At 44.2% G+C, this 24,589-nt stretch overlaps 1 protein-coding gene across 2 annotated transcripts in view; it reads left to right on the forward strand.

Moving 5' to 3' along the window:
- The first annotated feature begins 551 nt into the window (after nt 1-551).
- PIK3R1 (phosphoinositide-3-kinase regulatory subunit 1) overlaps nt 552-24,589 on the forward strand; it is an 85,743-nt gene continuing 61,705 nt past the window's right edge. The window contains exons 1-2 of one of the 2 annotated variants that reach the window (XM_021076848.2): nt 552-1,650; nt 11,970-12,686. In XM_021076848.2, the coding sequence (XP_020932507.1) occupies nt 12,353-12,686 (334 nt within the window). In that variant the 5' untranslated portion in view covers nt 552-1,650; nt 11,970-12,352. The remainder of the gene's footprint in view (nt 1,651-11,969; nt 12,687-24,589) is intronic. The other variant, XM_021076847.2, reaches the window with a different exon arrangement.

Below are 24,589 nucleotides of genomic sequence, written 5' to 3' on the forward strand. Positions count from 1 at the left end.
GCCCACTCCTGAGGCCGCTCTGGCGAGGCCGGGAATTGCAGGTCCTCCCCGCTTTGGTTGAGCCTGGAATCCGAGTCCTGCCCTAACCAGCAGTTCTGCTGGGGCGCAGGGGGCTCAAAAGGGGTTTGTTTCAAGACTCTAGGATTAGAGACGCAGCCTCTAAGTCTGAACTTGCCCTCGACCTCCCCCAGCTCCGCCGCCTCCGGTCCCGGAGACGCCCAGCAGCCGGTTCTGCCGCGGGCGGGCAGTAGCCTGGCCCGCCCGGCGGGCGCACACCCAGAGCGCTCGGCCCTGCCGCCCGGGGCATCCCCGCGGCTGGGGGCGGAAGGCAAGCACCGGCTGCAGGAAGGGTCTGCCGGACCGGAGCCCCGCCCGCTGGCCGCTGGGCTCAGAGGCCGGCACTATGAATGGCAGCGGCCGCGGGCGCGGCGCCAGCAGAGAGGGGCAGAGACGCGGGCGCTGGTTGGCGCGGGCTCGGGGGGGCGGACCCCGTGGGGCGGACCCGGAGGCGGAGCTTGAGTCGGGTGCTGGAACTGCGGGCGCACGGAGAGGAGTCGCGAGCAGCTGGAGCGGAGTTGGAGGAAGCAGCGGCCGCGGCTGGGGCAGCAGGGAGCGGGTCGGAGACAGCGAGCTCGAGTCGAGAACGGCTGGCGGGTCGGAATCGGTTAGGGACGCGTTGGAGACGTGCGCGCCAGAACCGACGCTGCAGCCCGGGCCGGGCAGAGGAAGGAAGCCGGCTGGCGGGGGAGGTAGGCGGCGGCAGCGGGTCCGGGTGTGTGCTCGGGAGGGGGAGGCGGTGCGTGCGCGCGCGGCCACCGCCGCTCTCTTCCTGTCACCAGCAGCCGCTTCTCCTTCTGCAGAGCCGAGCAGGGGAAAGCGGGCCGGCAGCCGTCCTCCCTGCCGCCAGCATCTCCCGCTGGCCGGGTAGCCGGGGGCCCCTCTCGCGGCCAGCGTCTTGGGTGCTCCCGGCCACCTCGTTGGTTGTGCATGCCGCCGGGCGCATTCGTCCCCGGAGATGCAGGCGAACTCGGGCTTCCGCCACCGTGCCTCCGTCACCGCACACTTCTGAGGGTCCCCACTGTCGCCTTGCAGCTTTTCGGGGCCCTTCAGCAGCGGAGAGCGCCCCGACCACTGCCTTTCGTTAGCGGGAAGGAGCGATGCCTGCCCCCGCGCCCTTTGGCTGCACCCAGGTCGCTTTTCCTCGGGCGGGCGGGGCGACGAGGGTCCCCGGAGCTCGCCCCCAGCCCCCGCCCTCCGAAGTTTGCTTCCCTCCTCTTCCGGGGTGGGGGAAGTGCGCCTCGGGGAGGCTGGCCGCCGGGGCCCTAACTCGGAGTGTGGTGCGGGCCGGGCCTGAGCAGGTTGTTGGAGGCAGATTTAGTGGGGTCTTGGAACAGCCCGGAAATCCAGCTTTTTGTAGCGCGGAGCGAGACTGTTGGGACCTGCCCAGCAATATGGAGCCGGCTAGAGAGAGGGAGCATGCAAGCCCGAGCTGAAAGATCGTGGGGAATTGTCTGGAAACCACAGCTCTCACACTCACTTCCCAAGACCAGAAACTGCCCAACACATCACAAGACAAAGAGAACAGGAAAGCTCAGGCCAAGCGCTCCAGTGCAGAAATATACTTTGGTGACCGGAATTCGAGCTTGAAATGTAAGGGTGTGAGCGGAATGGCTGTTACGTGTTGAACGCACAATGTGTGTGAACTGGATTTGGGGAAATTATTTGGCTTTTCTGGGAGCAGTTAATATCAGAAAGGTCTCACTTTTACCGTTAATCCTTGGTGGAGCTGCAGCGCTCTTGGTGTCTTGAGTATGAGTATACTCTTTATTTGGGGGAGTTTATGACTTTAGAAGCAGGGGCGGGGTGAGGGTGGGTTTTTTTTTTTTTTTTTTTTTTTCGGTTCTTTTCCTCTTTGCTAGTCATTGCGAGGTGCGAATGGATAAAGCAGTTCCGGGTTTTGAATGCAGCATAAGATTGTCATTTCAGTTTGGTGAGGCTGGAGTTTTAGTTGTTAGGCGGGACATTCATAAAGTTAGAGACCCAGGCGGGATGTGGAATGGTTTTTGAATATTTCATTAGCTTGTGCTGCCTTTCAGCAACTTTAAAGCTGGTTAGGTATTAGCCTGAAAAGGTCAGAGTAGGTAGACAGGTTTAGTTCTGGAGCAGGCTCATTGTACAGATCATTGAGAATTTGGCGACTTCAGCAAAGAAGGCCACAAACATCTTTTATCATTGAAAAAGGCAAAAAAGCACCCTTCTGACCACAATTTTTTGATAGATGATACTGTTTTTGAAATACACAGTTTTTAAAAGGCAGCGAATTGTAGTTTTCTTAGGGAACAAAACTTAAGTCATTTGGAAGCAAGTGCTTTGGTCATTACTAAGAAAATACCCTGTGTGTGTTGGGGGGAGGGTCCTCAAAAGTTTGGTTTAGAATCAAGGTTTAAACTGGAAAGGCCAGTGAAGGAAGCTCCCTGCCTTGTAGAAGTGTTGGGTTATGTCACTGCTGGCCCCTTCAGCTTTTATATGCCAATTGCAACTAGAGAGTTGTTCTTTTTCCATGGAAGTGTATAGATTTTTGTGATTGGAAGAGAGTTTTATGTATCTGATACCAGCGTTGAATGTGTGATGTGCATTTGCTTTTTAACTTGCATCTTAATTTGGGACCTGTTCTTGTCACTTGCATAATAGATATTTGCATTGTCCACCCTATTATCTGCTGTTTTATCTGCTTTTGTAAAATGTTATCACTGTGTTTCTTCATCTTTGTGATGCTGATAGCCAGTGTGAAAAAGCATTTCCCTTCCCATTGATTAATTATATTACCTTTCTATAACTATTTCTTGAAATTTAAATTTTTCAAGAACAGTAAATCCCTGCTGCATGACTTTAGTTTTGGGAAACAGAAGTGGTACAATAAGTCATAGGTGGTATGTATTTTGGTCACTGACAGTTGGGAGTTTTTCTGCTGGAGATGTTAAGGGCACCTAAGCTGATTTTTGAAGAGTTTTGTATCTTCAGTGAAAGCTTGCCCCACTTACCCAAATTTTGTGTTGCTTAAAGTGTTGCCCATATGTTTAAATTTTTTCATGAATGCCATGTAATTCTTAGGCCAATGTGTTGGTCAGAATCCCTCTTTTTTTTTTTTTAGGTAGCTCAAGGGAGTATTTTAAAAAGGCATCCATTCTGAAAGATTGTCCACATGCTCATTAAAACAGGAACAATTCTAGTTCAGCTTTCATTGTGTTTGCATTTTGTGATATGCAAAATGAGTTTGATTGAATAAAGAGGTGGTAAATGACCAGACTGAAAAAAAAAATGATTTCATGGTCAGGTAGAATATAGAAAGCTGAGATTATGTTTGCATTTGGTGTTTTGCTTTTAGTACTCCCACAACTGAGGCGTACACAATGCAGAAGAAAAAGGGAAGTGACTTTCAGTGTATTACACATTTTAAACAAGCTTTCCACAGCACTTGGCCTTTTGGAGGGCACAGAGATTTGCAAGTGAAGGCAAGAGAATTTAGCATCTGGGTGAAGCCCTCAGAAGAGAAGTTACTTAGCAGTGGAAAGGAGGAATTATCACTTAGTTTTTACCTTACAGGGCATAACATCAGTTATGTGAAAGCTTTTAATAAAACACTTAGGTTGTAATTAATTTTTAAAACGTTGGTCCCATTTATTGCTTTTTGTCCTCTTGTCTCTTCTACCTACACCCTAATATGATTACCTGCCATGATTCTGCAAATGCTCTTACTGGAATTACTTGCTGAAGAGAGTGGCATTTAAAGGCCATTTCATGTACATTATGCCAAATGAGCTGAAAATAGGCTATGTGATTACTCTTGTCTGGTTGGGTGACATTAGGTTTTTGGGTTTTTTTTTGTCAATTTATTCATTTGAAAGGATGGAGTGAAGGTGGTATACCTTTCACTTACAAAAAATCCTACTATAAAAACATCTTTAGAGATTTTTATCCTCCTGGGTTTGTTTTCCTTAAAGTAAGTCCAATACATACCCTGAGGCACCTGTAGTCAAAATAGCTTTCTCATTAACAATCACCCCAGAGAGTAGTGGAGTCTCAGGAGTCTGGTAAAAGTGTGAAGAGACCCCACCAGTGGGTGAAGTGAGTGAATCAAGCCAGGTGTCGGGGCCAGTGTGCTTTGCCCCCTCACCATCTTCACTGGACCCCCAGTGGTCTGGCCCCAAGGCTCAGTCCCAGGAGCTAGGGCTATAACCAGAGGACACAGTTGCCTTCAGTCCCTGGAGGATTGCAAGAATGCTGTCATCTTTTCTCTTTGAAGGCAGCTAGGCAGCAGCCACCAAACTCTGCTGGAGAGGAGTGTTGTCCCCTGACTCCACCTCCCGCCTCATACCACTCTCTCACACAGCCTCAGCCCCTCCCAGGTCTCCTTTGCCCTGACCTCTATAGAACCACCCTCTGCCTCAGGACTAGATGGGCAGAGTCCACAAGCAGCCCTTATCTGTCTATCTATTTACTCTGAAAAGGAGTTAAGGAAACTGCAGAGAGTTTTCTTTTGGCTAGCTTCAGGATTCTTGCAGTACAGTTTGCAGCTTTGACAAGCCATGCCAAGGACAATTCCTGGCAAGTGTTCTGGTTTTAATTATGAATTGTGGCATTCAATACACTAATGGTACCAATAGTAGTAACACTAATAATAATTACTAGCCATGTAACTTACGGCAAATTATTTAGCTTCTCCATGCTGCTTTTCCCATCCATAAAATGGCGATGATAATTGCACCCAGAATGGTTGCAAGGATTAAATGAGTTGATATATGCAAAATCGAAAGAACTGTGCCTGGCCCCAAGAAAGCATTCTATTGGTGTGAACTATATTAAGTTTTAAGCATCAAGCGTGGAGACAAGTCTTTGTATAAATAATTTCATTGACTCCTCCTGTTAACTCTCTCAGGTGTACGTTTGCTTATTGTATCGGCCTCACTGATGAGAAAATTGTGGCACAGGGAGGTTTAAGTAACTTGACCGAGGTGAAAAATCTAGGCACCCATGGGGACAACCATTTGGGTGTGCAGCCCCGTGCTTACACTCACCTTCCCAAGCATTGTACACTGTAGCCTTGTTTCTTCACCAGAGGAGGGACTTTAGATCATCTGCTTCACTCCACCCATCCCATGGCCTCCTCAGAGCCTCTTCACTGGGATGATGTCGGGAACTGGAATGGTCTCCTCCATGCCTTTTCTGGGTGATGGGCAATGTTTCTCAGGCCCTGGGAGCCACAGTGTGAGTGCTGGCATGGCCCTTTGTCCCAGCCTCTCAGTGATGACTAGTGAGCCTGAGAGCTGCCTCTAGCTGGGCCAGGGTCTCCCTGCCCATCCAGCAGTACGTAGCGCCATCCCATCACTGTGCTTTCTGGAGCATTCTCTATCCTTGTTCTTTGACCCAGGCTGGTCCTGCCCTCTCCCTGCACCCCCTGCCCTCTCCCTGCACCCCCTGCCCCCACCTCCCCTACACACTCCCCATCCCCCAGAGGGCTTCCCTGAAGTACAGATCCTGCCCTGAGCCAGGCAGCCCCCAGCCACATTCTCATTGGTTTAAAAATGACTGGAGATGGAGTTCCCATCGTGGCGCAGTGGTTAACGAATCCGACTAGGAACCATGAGGTTGCGGGTTCGGTCCCTGCCCTTGCTCAGTGGGTTAACGATCCAGTGTTGCCGTGAGCTTTGGTGTAGGTCTCAGACGCGGCTCAGATCTTGAGTTGCTGTGGCTCTGGCGTAGGCCAGTGGCTACAGCTCCGATTCGACCCCTAACCTGGGAACCTCCATATGCCGCGGGAATGGCCCAAAGAAATAGCAAAAAGACAAAAAAAAAAAAAAAAAAAAGACTGGAGATATTGGAGGACCATGACTTTGGGCTTCATCTGAGCCCCTCATTGTGTTTTGCTTTAATTGAGATAAAATTCACATTCCCCCCAAATTATACTCTAAGCCCGTCCTTTTGTATTGAAATTCATTTTGTTTGGTCGAAATTTTAACTATTTGTTTTGATTTTCACGATTTTCGAGACACCATATTTGAAAGTGAAAAGATTTCTAGATTTTTTTTTTTTTTTCCAGTTTTTAGAAAGACTGTGTGGATGTAGTTGGGGAGCTTGCCCTACTCAGAGCTATCCCACTGAAGATGGAGAGACGAAATGTAGAGAGGGGTCCGGAAGCCACTCTGTAGTAGCTTTGCAGCTGGATTGAAGGTCCATTTTTGTGCTGCGACCCAGTGCTAAACTGCTGTTTCGTGGTGGGATAGACTCACATGATCAGGACATATTGATTTATTTAAAGTGATCTGAAAATATCCTTTATTCCTGCCTCCCCATCAAGTTTGCTAAATCTCCATCCTTTTTTAAAAGGGGGATGAGTAAGTCAGCAAAGTCAGAGGGCTTTTCAAAGGATTTTGGTTGGTGCTTTGCCCAAATGCCTGCGGGTTAGAGGGTTAAATTGAAAATTTACTTTCAGGCAGTTGTGCGTTAAGAAGTCATGGATTGCTCCTTGTCAGGCTTGAGAAAAAACTTGATGCTGAGGAACAAGATGAAAATTTCTCAGTATTTTAGCAGAGAAAAATATGTCTTCTGGATTAATGGTAATGCAGGCAGTCTTTAAAGGGCTGGAAAGACAGGAGCAAAATAATTCTCTTGAAGGAACTTTTGAACAGTTACATATAATGTTGTGTAAGAGTAAGTTAGTTTGTTATTCGTTCATAGGATGCCTTTCTAACCTTTTGTTACAGTAACTTAGGTATATGCTAGCTTGGAGTCTGTGTTGTCAGAAAACTGCCTTGGTTGCTGGAAAACATTAAATTATGAGTGGTGAATATTATCCATATATAAAAACTGCTAGCACAGAAATGATTCTGTTGGAGGCGCGTGGAAATAGGTCAATGGACAAGTGTCTGTAGCCAAAGAGATTGGAGGTGTGAGCTTGTGAATCTGGGCAACATGTAGTTTCGGCTCCACACTGATCACAAGAGAGTTAGGCACTAGCAAGCCGCAGGCTGCTGAGTCTTCTACAGTGTTGGGAAAGGTGAAGGTGAGAGAAAAGAGAACCTACCTGTCCTCTCATGTGACAGCCCTTATGACTGTGTTTCACATAGCCCCCTAAGGAGGAGCTGAGTTGTTAGAAGTTGTGCTGTGATGGGCCTGGGATAGCAGCAGAGGGCTCAGATGCCAAGAGGCGTACAGGTGGCAGAAGCTTAAGCTTGTAGAGCAGAAATGGGCAGGATTCCAGGAGAGGGCAGCCTTCCAGAAGTGATGTGCCCCATATTCTTTTATTCACTAGTTTATTGACTTCCTTGGCATGGATGCATTTTAATGAAGTCTCTTTGGGAGAAAATTTGCCTGGTCCAAGATGCCTGGCCTCAGACTTGAGGCTACTGCTGCTGGATTAGAGTGGCTTCGTTTCTTGCAGGTGTTTTTGTGAAAGGGCCACCAACACTATCAGGAAGGCCACGGTCACAGAAACTAAAAAGCAGGCACCTTCAGGGTTAATCTGAGAGGTCAGAACATGCAGGCAAAAAATCTGCATCCTTGACCCCATGGACATATCTGGGCCATCCAAGCAAGTTGAGTTTGAACATTAGGTTTTAGGGTGTTAAAAATGGTGGCTCTCAGAGTTCCCGTCGTGGCTCAGTGGAAATGAATCCCACAAGTAGCATCTACGAGGACACAGGTTTGATCCCTGGCCTTGCTCAGGATCTGGCATTGCTGTGGCCTGTGGTGTAGGTCACAGACAGGGCTCGGATCTCGAGTTGCTGTGGCTCTGGTGTAGGCCAGCAGCTGCAGCTCCAATTCGACCCCTAGCCAGGGAACTTAAATATGCTGCTGGTACAACCCTAAAAAAGTTGGGGGTGGGGGAGAGTGAGAGAGAGGAAAAGGTGCCTCAGAAGCCACACTGCTTAGATCTAAACTCTAATTCCACCTCTCGCTTGTTGACTATTACCCCAGCCAAGACACTAAACAGATCTGAACCTCAGATTTCTACCTATATAAAGTGAGAATATCAATAGTACGTACCTCACAGTTATCTTCCTATTGAGCATGTTAATACACAGAGCTCCCAGTAAATACTCAATGCTGGTGATTGAATGGGTGATGCTGATGATTGAATGGGTTAATACACCTGTGGCCTCCAGTATTAGATAAAGACTATGATGACAATAACAGTCATTAAAATGGGCATGGCCGTTAGGAGAAAGTGTACAGTGTGCTCTAGGGTAGAGCTGCCTGCCTCCTCCCTCCAGCCAAGGTCTGTCTCTAGCTCATGATGGGATGCACTCCAGTTGCCACCCACAGGGCGAGTCCGAGTTGGCTCCTCTTAATGACTCTCCAACCACTTAATTGGCACTGAAACATGGGCGACCTTGAATTGTTTTGATGGGTCCTCCTGGCCTTGATTGTGGAGTCCCAAAAGACAGGAATGATGTGTTCTACTGGCAGTCCAAAAGCCATTGGTGATCTGGGGTTCTTTTTTCAGTCGCGGGTCCATAGTTCTGCACAGATTTCTTACAGAGAAAATAAGGATCTTCTTACAGACAGTGAGGGAGGGGGACTTTGTAGAGACATGTCAGTCTCTGGCACCTGTGCTGGCAGTTGCTATTCTAGAGTCTGGCCTTGCTGAAGTCTTCAGGTGCCTCAGGGTTCTTTATCTCTTTGCACAGATTTAGCCTCAGGCCGACTAATCCAGAGGGTTTTAGGTTTGTACAACCTTGACCAGATATGGAGCCTTTTATTAAGACAGTGTCCCCTGGTGAGGACCATGCAAAGCTACATAGGTATGCTATGAGCAGGGCTCGGTGGCTGCTGAGGGCTGTGTAGAGGGGAGAGGAGGAAGGGGTGGGGGGCAGAGAAGGAAGGAGAGAGAGGTGTTATTATACCTCCATCCTGTTAAGTGAGATTCTTAGGCCAAACTGGCCTCCTTGGTTGTTGAAATAGAGGAAGCCATAGGCGCAGCTGGAGTAAGGATCTACCCAGCCTACTAGAGGATTTTTTTTTTTTCTTCTTCCAAAAAGACATGCATTGCCAGGAAAAGCTAAGAAAAATCTCAAGGCAGATTTGGAGGAATTAAATTATTCTTAGGCATATTGCCTGGTTTCCAGGCATTTAGGGATATGTAAATTTTCATGTTCTTTAGAGTTCTGTGTCTCATTTGTAACAGAGTACATTAGTACTAAAAATGGGATTTGCTAGTTCTACATTTTTGTGTGAATTTATGCAGTGAATATTTAATTTGACTCTGGATCTATCAAAAGGAGAGGCTGTCTTCAGACATAATATAGTTTATTTTTCTCATATGCTCTACCGGCTGCTTTCATTTTTTTTTTTTCCCTCTCACGACTGAAATACAAAGTAGAATCCTATCCCAAATTAATATTCTTGCTGCACAAAGATCCCCAGTGTTTGTTTTTGCTTCTTTTAATGTGTAACTCTCCTAAGAGCGTTATTGTATTACAGCTAAGAGGCTTTGGCCTTGTAAAGTTGAATACTTTACACTTCTGAATGCCAGCGTAACAATTAATCTGTGATTAGATTTTGCTGCTTAAGATGCCTACACCACAGAGTGCCTATAATATTAAACTTCTAAAGGGCTCCACTCTTTAAAACTTATAAAGCTCTCTTTGACATAGCACACCGAAATTGGGAGGCTATTGTTTTTATGGCTTTATTGTTCAGTCAGCTTAACAGAAACCTTTTAGTGTGCTTTTGCTCTTTATAACAAAGATAATGTGGAGAAATGAATGGGGCACAAAGTGTGTCTGTGTGCATGCTGTTCACTGCTGTTCTCTCTCCAATCCGTGTGGCCTTACCACCTCTCTAACTTAGCCTCTGACTCTCTAATCCCTCTGCTTCCACTATATTCAAAAAAGAGAGAGAAAAACACTTGCATTTCCCATTTCCCCCTTCACTGAGCCACCTTCACAGAGTACTCCTGCAGCAAGCATCTCCACTTATCTTCAGTTCTTCCACTCCGTAAACTCTAGTTACTATCCTCAATACCAGCTTTCTTCAGTATGTGATGATTCCAGGATGGATGGAGCCCCTGTGTCCTAGCTCTGCCTCCCTTTCCCCCTTCTGGAGGCCTCTGCAGGATTTAGTCTTAGAGATCAGCTTTTCCTACCTGAAACCCTCCACCCCTTGTTTCCAGAACATTGCATTGTCTCCAGACCTTGACTTTTCCTTCTTAGTGGCATTCACTGAGCCTCCGTGTTTGGTCCTTGGATTTATTATTATTTTTTAAACTTTTAATATTTTTTCCTGTGAGTTTCTCCATTCCATTGAATTTGGCTTTGCCATGTTTGCAGCTGATTACCTGATCTCGAGTGTGTTCCCTCTCCTGAGTCACTGTCAAGGTTTTCAACTGCCCACACCTGTATTTGGATGTACAGCATCACCTTAAGTCCACCAGGCCTCCTGCATCCCTTGGCCTCATAGTGGTAGCTTCATTCTTCTCATTTACTCGGGATCAGACACCTTTTGCTTCTCTCTCCCTTTTTAATAATATGTCATCTTTATTGGTTTTTAAGAAATGAATCAATATAAAATTCAAATAGTAATCAACTTTGGGGTAAAGGAAAAAGTGGGCAAAAGGGAGGTTGTTTAATGCTGTACGTTTCTGTACAATTTATACTTTCTATTTTACGTTTTTCCTTTGAATGTACCAACAAAATGACCTGTGCTCTGCTAAAACGTACTACATTTTTGTGGTTTTTATTTCTTTGTAGTGAAAATACTAATATGGCAGGGAGAGCCTCCTGTGTAGCACTGGGAACTATGTCTAGCCACTTACGATGGAGCATGTGAGGAGAAAAGAGTGTATACATGTACGTGTAACTGGGTCACCATGCGGTATAGTAGAAAAAAAATAATGTATTGGGGAAATAAAAAAAAAAAAGATGAAAAAAAAAGAAAATACTAGTCTGTTGCTAAACATCCACATGAGTAAATATATCTCCCTGTTGATCTGATGTTGTGCAGAAATGAAAGCTAAAATAGCTGGTGGAGTGGATGATCTTTAAGCTCCAATGGTCAGCTACTGCCTTGAAGCTTGGCTCAGCCCTCCAGGCGGGGAAGAGCCCTTTCTTCTTGGCTTCTATGCCATCCCCTGTTTCTCCATCTCCCCGACTAGGGTCGAGCCCTCCAGGACTCTGTGTCTCTCTTTCTTGACCCATTTTCCAGCATTGCCACATCTCGCACATGCTCCTCCCTTATTTCAGACCTCCCCTTTCCGTGCTTTCTGCTACCGCTTTGGTTCATGCCCCGATGGCCACTTGCCCGGAGGGCTGCAAAACACCTTTCACAGCTTTCCTTTTCTGTCCCCGCGCCAGTCCCTCCTCCACGCCACGATTAGATTTTCTTCAAGTCCCCCTCTAGGCCTGTTGCTCCCCCTTCTCGAAGCCTCTTCCCAGCTCCCCCTTATGGATTTGCATCACTCCTAAACCCGACATGGGTTTTCGTGAAGCCATACAACCCCCTACTTATCTTTCTGACCTGGATCCAGTGCTCTCTCCTTGGCTTCAGTCATACTGCACTGCCTGTTCTAGCTCTTCCCAGAATATGCCATGTTCTTAGTGACACCTGCACCTAAGATCACGCCACCCATTCCCTTCTGTCTTCAGATGCCTGTGGTGAGATGTGGTCTCTTCCTCTTTAAGGTCCCTGTCATTTACTTAGTCTCTGCTCTCTTATGGCATTTACCTGGTGTTCTGGTTCCTTGTATATCGTCTTATCTCCGAGACACTGCCCACTGCCACCACCCCTCCCACCTCCCAGGGCCTGCCCACCTCACTCATCTCTGTTGTGTGTACCGTGTCAAGCAAAAGCACGCCTGTCCCGTGCACATGTGCCACATTGATGAAGTACTTGCTGAATGGAAGTTGAAAGTCACATTCACACAGATGGCCAAGTGTGCCATTCATTCATAAGTCCTGCTCTTCCTTTGCTAGGTGCGGCTTGTGTGTGGCGTGCCACGGTCAAATCAGACGACAGATGGACAGTGTGACAAAAGTGTCTGAAAGGATCGGGCCTCGCCAGGGGAGTCAGCCTGGAGTCAGCGTGTTGACAAGTCGTTGAAAAGAAAGCCAGTGGGAGGACTGTGGCCGAAGAGGAAGTGAACCCTGACTTCAGTCACACCCTTGATGGAGGACAGATGGACGGCCGGATGGCCAATCACCGCTCCTCGTAAACCTTTGAAGAGTTATCCTTTGTCCTCTGCTGGACGAGCATTAGGAAACTTCACACACTCTCTGAATTCACTTTCCATAGAAAGGCAGAGTTAGACTGCAGCGTGCCCCTAGCCCAGCTGTCGCATGGTCGCAGGTCTGCAGCCATGAGTGCTGAGGGCTACCAGTATAGGGCGCTGTACGACTATAAAAAGGAGCGTGAAGAAGACATCGACTTGCACTTGGGGGACATACTGACTGTGAATAAAGGGTCCTTAGTAGCCCTTGGATTCAGTGATGGACAGGAAGCCAGACCTGAAGAAATCGGCTGGTTAAATGGCTATAATGAGACCACAGGGGAGAGGGGGGACTTCCCAGGCACTTACGTAGAATATATTGGAAGGAAAAAGATCTCACCTCCCACACCAAAGCCCCGGCCCCCTCGACCCCTTCCTGTTGCGCCAGGTTCTTCAAAAACTGAAGCAGACAGTGAGCACCAAGGTCAGTATTGATGAGTGATCGCTTCTTTTCTTTTCCTTTTTGTTAAAAGAAAAAATCCTAGGTTGAGTTGGGCTGAAAAACTCTGGGCAGAGATTGTTTTGGCACATTTACCCGAAATTATGTGTGGGGTACAGAAAAGTTTGGTCAATCATTAGATGGAGAGCTGTTATAAAAATAGGGTGATGATATCTGAGAACCTGTTTAGTGAGTGTCTCTAAACACTATTATTAGAGTTGCCGTTGAATTAGGCACCTGTTGCATTCTTATTCTTGTAATTGGTACTACATATATTTTTTAAGTGATCATTTGGGGAAAGTAGAAGGTAAGTCTAATGTAAGTATATTTAACATTCCTGTCATCTGCGTGGAAAGTGTAGCCAGTAATGCATGACCACAGAACTCAGCTGAGAAGAAACCTTTGTTTTTATAACCTGGTGCCTACCTCTCCGTTTCCTCTCCAGGAACACTGGCTGGAGCTGAAACCTGACCCTGTCATTAGTCTAGAAGCACAGGGAGTCTCCTTCCTTCCTGGGCAGTGTCGTCTGTAGCATTAATGCCAATAGTGTGCTTGGCTTTCATGAGAGAAAAAAAAAAAATCACAGCATATTTGTCTCACATGGAAAACATCTTGATCCAAAACCCCCTCATTGTTCACAGGAGATGGTCCCGAAATGAGCTCCGAGTCCAGCTGTTCCTTAAGATGTTATTTCTATAGATTTTCACTCAGAGACAGCCTTCTGCTCCAATTTGCTGTTAACAGCCTTGTCAAATAATTCATTTCTTTACTAGTCAGTCTCAAGCCTTGTTCTCCCTGTATAATCTTTTTTCCCCCCTCCGGAGACTGAGAGTGGTATAGAAAGGTGTGTTTCCAGTGGGTAGACTCAGTGGTGATATGTTGAGTAGAACTGGCTGTGGCATCAGTGTATTTCTGGAAGAGATTCTTTTCTTTTATGTCTTCTTTAATGTTTGCTTATTCTAGCACAAATGAATCAGGCAGTGGGAATAAAGAAGTAGAATGCAAGGGCAAGTAGCTGCCTTTTTAGCATTGGGTAATCGTAGAATTGGGAATATTTTATATAAGTCAAAGAACTCATGAAGGATACTTGAAGGAAACTGCTTTCCCACTCCCAACCTACCCAAAAAGGATACTTGTTTCGTAAATATTAACCGTACTTTAGGAGTTCCTGTCGTGGCGCAGTAGTTAACGAATCCGACTAGGAACCATGAGGTTGCGGGTTCAATCCCTGGCCTTGCTCAGTGGGTCAACGATCCGTGAGCTGTGGTGTAGGTCGCAGATGCAGCTCGGATCCTGCGTTGCTGTGGCTGTGGCATAGGCTGGACAGCTGGGTGGCTACAGCTCCGATTAGACCCCTGGCCTATACTGTACTTTAGAAATAACATCTAAATGATACAGTTCAAAAGCAAATGTTCATTTTTCTTTCTAGACGAATCAAAAAATCTTGACTCTGTACTCAAATATGTAATTTTATTAACCATTGTGTTTCTTGTATAGTTAACTCTGAAGAAGGTATATACATATATATATATATATATATATATTTTTTTTTTTTAGCGTCAAACTACATATTTTAAACTTTTGCTTTTCTAAGTTAGATACCCTTCCTTATATGTAAGCCTGATTGTAAAGGAAAAAATGGTAGTTTCTCCCAGAATACAAAAGATTACAGAATCATAACAGTAACTGAGTTGGATTAGAAAAGATTATTTAAAAGGTGGAAAGGGCGTACCTTGTCAAGATTAGTGATAAAAAAGATTTTGCAGAAATAATTTTTCAGCAAAATTGTATTTAATACCTGCTGTCAGTATAGTATATGGAAAAGCAAGTCTTCCTTTAAAAATGATTATCCCTTTTTAGGTCCTAAAGTATTTTATAATGCTTTCTTTCTCATCTAATATGATAACAATTGAGATTTTTAAAGAGCTTTTTCTTTTTTCTTTTTTTTTTAAGACATAGAAACTTAGAGTAAAATGAATTCTTTCTCACAGAATTTAAGCAAGAAGCCCATGATAATGTGCATTAAAGTATTAGAGCAGGCCTGAGTATAAATGAGACATTAGGGGTAATTGAAAGGTTGAAAAGGTGGTATGGAGGGCTGGGTGGGGAGTGGGGTACTGGATACTAGATTTCCTGGAAATATTAATCTCATCTTCTCACTTAAACATGACTCCTGTGAAATGAGCATTCCACAGCCCCTGCCAGCTGCCTGTGCATTGTGATGGAAAGTAGTTGTAAGGACGAATTCATTTTTTGGAACCTATAGGACTTTGATTCCTTTTGCCTGAGTGTGTTTATTTGAAGTGTTTGTAGTGAGGCTGTGAAGTGTGTGAAGGTGAGAAAGGATAGTTCTGTTCTTCCCGTAATTGGATTCTTTGGCCTTTTTTTTTCTCTTTCTTTTTTTTCCTTTTTCTTTTTTACTCCCTCAGCTGACTTGGCTTGTGTTTCATGTTTGACTGTATTTTATTGAGCAGGTCATCCCTGCCTGGTCTGAGGACCTCATGCAGATCTCTGTGGTGGAGAGAGTTTCACCCCCACGGTGAGCAGGGGAGGCACTGAGGCTGCTCAGACCTACCTTCACGCGGCTCTCCCCGCCTTCCCTCTTTGTCAGAAGAGGTGGTCTTTTTTTTAACTTTTAAATTGAAGTGTAGTTGATTGACCATGTTCTGTCCATTTCTGCTGTTCAGCAAAGTGAGTCATACATATGGAAGTTGTCTTTAAACAGTGGCCACAAGTAAGTCTCTGTAAGGGGTGCCCCCTTACGTAACAGAACCCACTCCATGGTTCAAGTATGTTCCTGGAAATAAAGCTGTGGTGTTTCACTTTGAGGGGAAAATAGAGTGAAAAACCCATTTGGAGATCTGATATCCAGCTCCTCCCAGGAAAATGGACCTTCCACCAATCAGTTTTGCATATGTGTCTTTTCTTACAAAGCCCTGGTCTATCACTTAGATTGAATCTGTGTATTGGATAATCTTGTATTTCTTGGAATTGAAATCATTCAGGAAATATGCCCTGAACCCCTATTTTGTGCTAGAAAACAGCGAAGAAAGATGTAAAGATGTAGTCAGGCCCCAAGAGAGATGGGGTGCCCTATGATGGCCTCCCCTCCCCCTTTCCCACCTTGGGCTGGGCTGGGCTTTCTCCCTCTGCTTGCCTGGCTCTTCCTCAGCCTTCCTTTTGGCCTGACCCACTCTCAACTCTTGGCTTAAAGCTCTCTTCTCAAGGAGGCTGGCTCGCTCATCTCATTTAATGGGGCAACCTGCCCCTCTGCTTTTGCAAAGCATTTATCATCTCATCTGCTATAGAAATCACTTACCACATTGTTTGTTTACTGTCTCGTCCTCTGGTAGATTGTAAGCTCCAAGAGGGCAAGGGCCTTAGATGTCCCTCCATTATCGTAAGGATCTAGAACAGTGCGGTAGGTTCTCAGCAAGTGGGCAGATGCTTGCTGTTGAAATGCATCACCTAGCTACTTCAGGTCCCATGTGACTTTGGAAATGAGCCACATGCTTTGTATGTCACTTGCAGGCACACAAGGCTAACAGTCCGTTCTGGTTTTGGAAATCCTGAGCTATTTGTTATCTGCATCATTCATATCTGAGGAATCTTCTGCCTTGGCCTTGACCATTGCATGCTATAGCTCCAGAACTTATTTTCTGCCTCATTTCCCAGGACTGGTAGTTCTACTGGTAGGAACGTGTGTTGAGGATGTGTTCTGTCAGTCACTCAGGCATAGTGAATAGAACACATCTAGAACACGTGTCAAGATCAGCAAGTGTCTTCAGGCATGAGTTTTATGCTCTCTCTCTCCTCCTCATTTATTTCTTTATACAGAAGCTAAAATTGCCCACATGAACATGACATGTCATTTTCCCACAACCTGGTAAGCCCTGGGAGAACCTCTTTTCTGTCTGGTGCAGGTAAAGGTTGTGATGGGGGTCCTGCATGCTCCTTAGGGGAGGCCAGCTCTTGTAAGGCTATTCTCCAGCTTTCTCTGAGTCAGGCTGCTCACACCTGGGTGTTCCATTCCCATATACCCAAGTGCATTTGACTGTGCTTCCATATTTCCCCTGACACGGGGAATCTGTTGATGGAAGTGGGAATTTAGGGATAACAGAATCAAAAGGTATGCCTTTATTTCATAAGAAAGCTGTCCATTGGGGCTGTTTCTCAAGACAGCATCTTGAAATCCTTTAATTAAAGTCACGCTAATCAGGAGTATGTAGACGAGTAAGATTCCGTGACCACGTTAGTTCGTATAGGATGCTGAAATCCACACCTTGAGAGATCACTTAGGAATCTGAGTTTATACCCACTTCCACCCCCCCACCCACACACCCCTCCCCCAGCTTCCACTTAGGATTCTGCCCATGGGTCCCAGCTGGTCCCACATTTGGTGTGGCCCATTTTAAAATTTGATCCGAATTCCTTCTCAAGAGAAGAAGAGAAAAGCCTGCGACTTGTGTTTGCGTTCATGGTTTCCCCAGCCCCGTTATTTTTCTATTTTTCACACTCAGCATCTTGAGTGTCCTTCCACGGTTGTCGCTCCCTGTCTAGAGAGCAAGGCTGTAATAAGTCACAGAAATTGACTACCCTGTGCAGAGGTCACAGGAGGTGGTGACCCAGTCCGAAATTACACACCTTCGCAGAGCCCCCTGGTCGTAAGGTGCCGCAATTACACACAGAAATAGTACTGGCGAAAGTCGTTGGCTTTGCTTCGCATGTTCCTGCCTTTGTGAATTCCATTTCAGTTCAGAATATGCCTTGTCATAACTTTTTCCTCACCACTTCTCCTCCTTAAGTGAGACTTGGCTGTGAAGTGGGGAACCGTGTGGTTAACTGCCCCCCAATGATGGAGGAAGGCATCTGACTTTGGTGCTGACTGCACGTTTTTCATGGGTCACTCTGCTGCCGGTGGAGGGGTGGGGAGGCAGGCCTGGTTTCAGCATATTTGAAGATCAGAGCATTTGAGCCCAGTCTTTAACTTCTTCCCAACCAGAAAAATTAATCAGAGCAGTAGAGATTTTTACCCAGGTGTAAACATTGACGTGTCTGCCCTTTGAGTTTTAGTAGGGAGTGAACAATATTTCTCAAAGGTATCATCGGTATAATTGATTAAAGATTAGATCTGGGAAAAAAAAAATGTGATCATAATTTTTGAGACCAGATGAGCCTAAGCACTTCTCTGCTGATAGAAAATATCATGTAGGAATTAAGTTACATATTATAACAGAGTTCTCCCTCTCAGAAGCACCCGTGTAGTGTTTCTCTTCTTACCAAAGTCTTGATTTAGAAGGCATTCTTCCTCTTCATTTTAAATTTCGTTATTTTGTTTCTCCAGAAATGTCAAAATACCCCTAATGAACCCAGTTTCCATATGCACAGTCATTTGTAAAGGAAATAGTGTTGGAGAGAAAGGATTCTCACCTTTGCTGCTTTTTAGCAGGAAAGTTCTGCCCTGAGCTGGCTCAGCCACCATCGACACAGGCCACCAAGGAGGGGAAATGAGCAGGAAGTTCCCTGTGTCTCCCAGAGAGGAGGGAACTCCTCCCTCCTTCCTCCAGTCTCTTGTTAGAAGGGAAGCACTTCTCTCTTTCCTGGAGCAGCGTGACAGCTAAGGTCAGGGTTACAGATAAGACATTATTTGAGGAAAAGCTTTCCACCAGGCCCCAAATCACAGCTATGGTATGCAATTTTTTTTTTTTAAGTGAGATATGAGATATATATTTAGACACTTTCATTAAGGCTTCTGGCTTTCAGAAATTTAATTCTGTGTTCTTTTTCCCCAAATGGGAAAAGGGTCCAATGTCCATATCTGTACAACCTAAGTAAAGCCCTCACACCTCTTGTTAGAACAGGAGCTGTGTAGGCGGAGTGCTCATGATTTGTTTACTAACAGCCAAGCTAACATTGATGTTCTGATAACCGTTTTCTTTGTCATGAAAGTCAACTCTATATGCTAAAAGTGTTTCTATTTTAACTTTTTAGCTCAGTTGAATGGATCCTTTGATAACTTTGATGTCGGTCTTTTCTGGTTTCTAGGTGAATGCATCTTTGTGTAAAACAGGCAAAGTTCTGATTAATCAGCACTTCTCCAGTAAGTCAGAGTTTGAGAAAATAAACGTTCAGAATTCTGAAATTCAACAACAAATGGTGCCTTGCATGATAAGTAGCTTCCCCAAAAGGGAGCATTTGGTACCTCTGGCAAATAAGAATACCAAGCATAAGATGCTGTTTACATATCTATGTTTTTCCTGGTAAAAGAAAACAGATGTTAGCAGTACAGCTGGCTGTTGCATATTTGTGTATCTTTGTTGCTAACAAATTTACATGAGGAAGGGCGTACAATTGGTTTGAAAACTAAAAATAGGAGAAAATAAGTTGGTATTTTAGTTAGAAATGAGAAACATACTTGCATGATGGATTATGTCTTAATTTTTGAGGTCTTGATTGAGGTTACAGCATTCAATAGCAAAACAGTGTTTTAGGCTTTCAGTGAAACTAAATAGAGCTCAAAGTAGAACTAGAAATTGGGTTTATTTGAATTACTCGGGTACAACTTCATGAAATGTCAATTTTACGAAACGTTGTCAGAATACTTTGTAAATGTATATTCCTACTTACTAATTTATTAAAGGGACTGTGATATTTTGTAACTGCTCTCATAATGTACATTTTTAAAATGTTCTGATAAAATCTATTTTGGCAATTAAAAACAAAACAAGCAGTGGATCTGTTTAGTTTCATGTGCAAAACTTCCTCCCAGTGGCTTTATGCCACCAAAAGTATGGCTGTCGTTTTCAGGAATACCTTCTCTGCTCTGTTTCTTGCTTGGAGATATTTGTATTCATCTATTTATCTATTCGCAGTTGGTAGCTTGTATTAGGCAGTACCTATAGATTCTCCTGTTCTGTCCCAGTCTAATGCACAGTGAAGTTTCTGCCGTGAATTTATTACACTGTATGGTAGAGGACGTTTGTAATTTGTTGATCAAATATGATCTCCAAGATGGTACAGATGTAGGCATAAGTGAAATAAAAAATCCCTGTGCTATATTATTTGAAGCAGAAGTTCCACTTCTGCTTTGCTTGCTGTAAATGCCATGAAACCCTTCTCATCCCAGGGTTCTCTAATAGTAAAATAAGTTGATGCCATTCTGAGTTCTGGTTGTATTTTTATTTTAACCTCTTCCTGCCACTTGATCAGTAAAAGCTTCTCTGTTCCTGCTTATAAGAATTGTTGGAGAAATAGAACCCAGAAAACATATGTTCTCACTAGTAATGCATCCCCAGTAATGCAGCCCAGAAACTAGAAGGGAAAATAATGAAGCAACTTAGGTAGAGAGACAAGCAAGGACAGTAGATATGCTCACATGACCTCATAGCAAGATCTGATTGGAGGTTGGTCCTTGGAATGATATGGGATTATTGCTAATGAAAGTGCCCAATTGGTACCAAGTTTTTGCAAATCTGCGTACTGTGTGATTTTAAGATCTGTTTCACCAGATCGAGACTTCATGCATTGCCTCTTTCGGTGAGCACTCAGCAGTTGCTGACATCTAAAGCGGTTTGAGGAGTTCCCGTCGTGGCACAGTGGTTAACGAATCCGACTAGGAACCATGAGGTTGCGGGTTCGGTCCCTGCCCTTGCTCAGTGGGTTAACGATCCGGCGTTGCCGTGAGCTGTGGTGTAGGTTGCAGACGCGGCTATGATCCTGCGTTGCTGTGGCTCTGGCGTGGGCCGGTGGCTACAGCTCCGATTCGACCCCTAGCCTGGGAACCTCCATATGCCGTGGGAGCGGCCCAGGAAATAGCAAAAAAAAAAAATAAAATAAAATAAAGCGGTTTGAGACTCTTCCCGTTTTACACTCTCAGGTAATCAGTTAAAAGACTGATTCATGGAATGCTCCCTTGGACTGTGTCTTTGTAGCGTAATTAAACTTAGTGACATGATATGTGCTTGGAGTTCCTAGGGATTTGTCTCACAAGTGTTTTGTTAAAATTTTCCAAGGCAGATAGAGGGTATGTTTATAACACTGTCTCTTCAGGTTGTAAAGTTTTGCTTATTCAGACCTCTTTGAGCTTATGTGGTAGAAGTATTAAAACAGGTACCCAAGAGGTAACACATTAGCATAGGCATTAGGTGAGCCTGCATTGTAAAGCCAGAAGGCAGTGGTCATTGCTGTCTTCCAAACTTTCCCCTAAGGAGGAGGAGAACTCCCATAGAGTCCCCAGGCTCTGCACATGGTACCTCTGCCACAGCAAAAGTAGCATTGGATCCAACTTGCTACTCGGTTTTGGAAAATGCAGTTTTCAAAATGACTTGAGGTTGTTCAGAAGGTAAGCTATTGTGAATCTACATTAAACACTGCTGGCTTTATTTTTTATCCATTTAAAAAAATAATTTCTGGGAGTTCCTGTTGTGGTACAGCGGAAACGAATCTGACTAGTATCCATGAGCATGCAGGTTTGATCCCTGGCCTTGCTCAGTGGGTTAAGGATCCAGCATTGCTGTGCGTTGTGGTGTAGGTCACAGACAGGACTCAGATCTGTTGTGGCTGTGGCGCAGGCCAGCGGCTACAGATGTGATGTGACCCCTAGCCTGGGAACTTCCATGTGCTGTGGGTGCAGCCCTAAAAAGCAATAATAATAATAATGTTTAAGAATGTTACTTTATCAGTAAACAGTTCATTTGAACTATGTCTTTCTGTCCCTGCATATTAACTATAGAAATGTAGCTGAGTATTTGTATCACTATTAATTTATAATTTTAAAGTATTTTACACCATTGCTAACTTAAGTCTTAGCTTTTTTTCAGGGAGCAAAAAATAAATTTTCCATTTTCAAAGGAGAAAGGGGTTCAAAGAGGTTAAAAAAGCAAGATGACTTTATTGCTAAATAATTGCCAAATGACTGTCTACTAAGTACCAAGGAATGAGATGTAATGAATTCGGTTGGAACATCTCAAAGTGTATATTAGAGTCATTGTCCCGTGTGTCCCTATGGCTCTAGTTAAATATTGAAAATGCCTTTTTCAAAATATAGCCGAAACAGTTGCTGACTTACTGTTTGCCGAGCATTCTGCTCGGCATCTGATAGATACTTTTCACTTGATCCTTGCAGCCACCCTGCAAATATGGCATTATTATAACCATTTTCCAGATTAAGAAGCTAAAGCTCAAACGATTGTGTAAATATTTTTAAAAAGAGGGGCTCCATTGAAAGACCATTCAGAAGGCTCAAGAACTGCAGCAGGCAGACTTGTGGGTCTTGTTAAGGAGTCTTTTGTGAAGTTGTCTGCAACCGGCAACCGAAGAAACCAGCTATTTTCTGCTGTTTGGGTGGTCTCTCAGCATGTCTGTTTTATCTGTTAAGTTCCATTCATACAGCCACACAAATTGCCTTGTTTTACCTGCGACATATAGCACATTCTCATATCTGCTAAATATATGAAAGGGTTGAATTACAAAGAAACTGATCAGGCCATGAAACTTAGACAAAAACTGGGGTTTTATGTGTGTGTATGCAGTTTCTCTTGGGAAGAAATATACTTGATCAGACACTCACAAGTTAGATACCATTGATAAATGATTTTCTTTCCATTTCTGTTATTTTCGAGGAAGTTAATATCTGCCTCAAATGTTTCCCTGAGCTCCACGTTTTCTTATTTCTGATTCATAATTAAGTCATTTTGATGAAAATCAAGCACAGGCTGATTATTACCCACTTCTGAAGAGCCAAAAGCTGAGGATATCCAACATAAAAATTATGTGTTTTGGCATGTGGATAGCAGCTGCTTAAAATCCATAAGGACAGGTGGACTGAAGTCTTGTACCTGAGTCCTGTCAAAGTTAGCAGTAAATGCCATTTTAAAAGTTTGGCTAAATGACTAAATTCCTTTGAATGTCAAACTTTATTTCTCAGGAAAGTTAGTCACTGCCAAGTTTGTAACATAAACATTGTGCTGTTACCTTGAATTCCAAGGACAAGAGGGTGGATGAGGGCAAGTGAAAGGCACAGGTGAATTTTATTTCTAGTCTTTTAATTTAAAAGGACACCATGACATTGCACAGAGTCTCTCAAAGGCCACAAGTGCCAGTAAAACTTCTTGGATGCTTTTATTTTTGCTTTTTTTTTTTTCAGTTAAAAAAGAAATTTATTTAAAAGTTTCCTGATTTGAAAAGGTCTCTGCCTGGTAGTCCTGGCATAGCCCCTTGAGAATTCTCAATAGAGTCTTCTAAGAAGATAGAGAAAAGCCCTTATGTTCTAAACAGTTATAAAAACTAGAACTAGCAGGAGAAATGTCTACTGTAAACCAAACAGAACTAGGTTGAAAAACATAGGCAGAATAAGTTTGACCACCTAAAAATAGGTAGGCAGAGCCATGTCCTCCCTAACTCTGGCTTGTAATTCAGAAAGAGCCTGGGCAGCTGTCCCCAGAATGCTCTTCCCTTCCTCTTTCTAATCTCCTCCAACAGTGCCTTTTTATTCCATGGAAGGTCATAACGCAGAAAATAACCAGGCAGAGCTGGGAGGGTGGGACAGAGGCGGTATTACTATTACATCCTGAATCTTAACTCCACACAAGTGAAGTGCTGGAGCTGGGGCAGAGTTAGAAAACCTTGTGGTTCCTGAGAGTCTGCGCATTGAGTCCTCCGTGGTTCAGAGCATCAGGAAGCCTGGCAGTAAATGTAGAAGACGATTTTCAGCAAACCCACAATGAAATGAAAATCATATTGGGAATTGGCCCAGGGACATCTCAGCCTGCCGACCAACCTAGATCTGTAGTCGGCACCACGTGGATCCAGAGGCGCTCAGAGCAAATGCCAGGTCTAGGTCCTGATCAGTCAACAGGAAAAGTATATATAGCTGGGCCCACCGAAAACATTACTCTGTCAAGGAAAGGCGAGATCTTACTGGAGGTTTAAAGGAGGTGTAGACCTCCAGCAGTGGCCCAAATGAAAGAAGGGCAGAAAGCAGTTAGATGATTATGAGCTGAAAAGAATAGGATGAGATAAAAGGAAAGTTACCCCCCCAAAAAAAATACAGATTGTAAAGAAATTTAAAATGCAGCATAGCCCATGAAAATTGATAGGTGAGGCAATTAAGAGTAGCTGAAAATAAAATTAATGTTGCAGAGGAGAAACTCAAATAAAGCTCTTCCAGAATTCAAAGAAAGAAGAGAGAAAATGAAGGAGAAGATTGTAGAGGTATAGTGAGAAGATACAGCATGGGGATTTTCAGTGTTGATAAAAGAGAAATGAATCATAGCAAATGAAGAGGAACAATCATGATAGAAATAAGCGTGCACGCATTTTGTGTGGATTGGGAAGCATTCTCCACATTGTTCAGATGAAAGGAAAGCCCACCTCTAGATGTAATTTGGCAATGCTTCTTTTTAATTATAAGGATACTATTAAACCTCTTGCCAAAATATCTGATTAACTACCAAAGAACAAAATGCAGGCCTCCTTCTCTTTTGTAGCAGTAAATGCCAAAAGATAGTGGATGTAGCATTTTGAGGAAGAAAGATGGTGACTCAGGAACTTTATGTGCTGCTTCCTTATATACCATGTGGGAGGAATTGAGAGGCATTCTCTGATAACCAAGAGCTCAGGGAGATGCCTTTGACTTCTCATGTAACGTGGGTAAACTTCCGTGTTGCCGTTTCATCGTTAAGCTTTATATGATTAGAAAGGCATAGGTTAAAAACGAATTCATTTTGATGAACTAAAAGAGTAGTTACCAGAAGAATAAAACTGTAAAGTTTGTATTTTTCAAATACCTGGAAATAGAAGGCATATTCCAAAAAAAAAAAAAAAAAAACACACAAACAACAAAGGGTAAACATACTGATAGGAGGAAAATGCTTACTGTGTATGAAAAG

Source organism: Sus scrofa, chromosome 16 (genome assembly GCF_054392235.1).
Source record: "Sus scrofa isolate SSC_HxYL_T2T_F1_AM1 chromosome 16, Sscrofa_HxYL_maternal_Yorkshire_Landrace_v2.0, whole genome shotgun sequence".
In the NCBI taxonomy this organism is placed as follows: Eukaryota; Metazoa; Chordata; class Mammalia; order Artiodactyla; family Suidae; genus Sus; species Sus scrofa.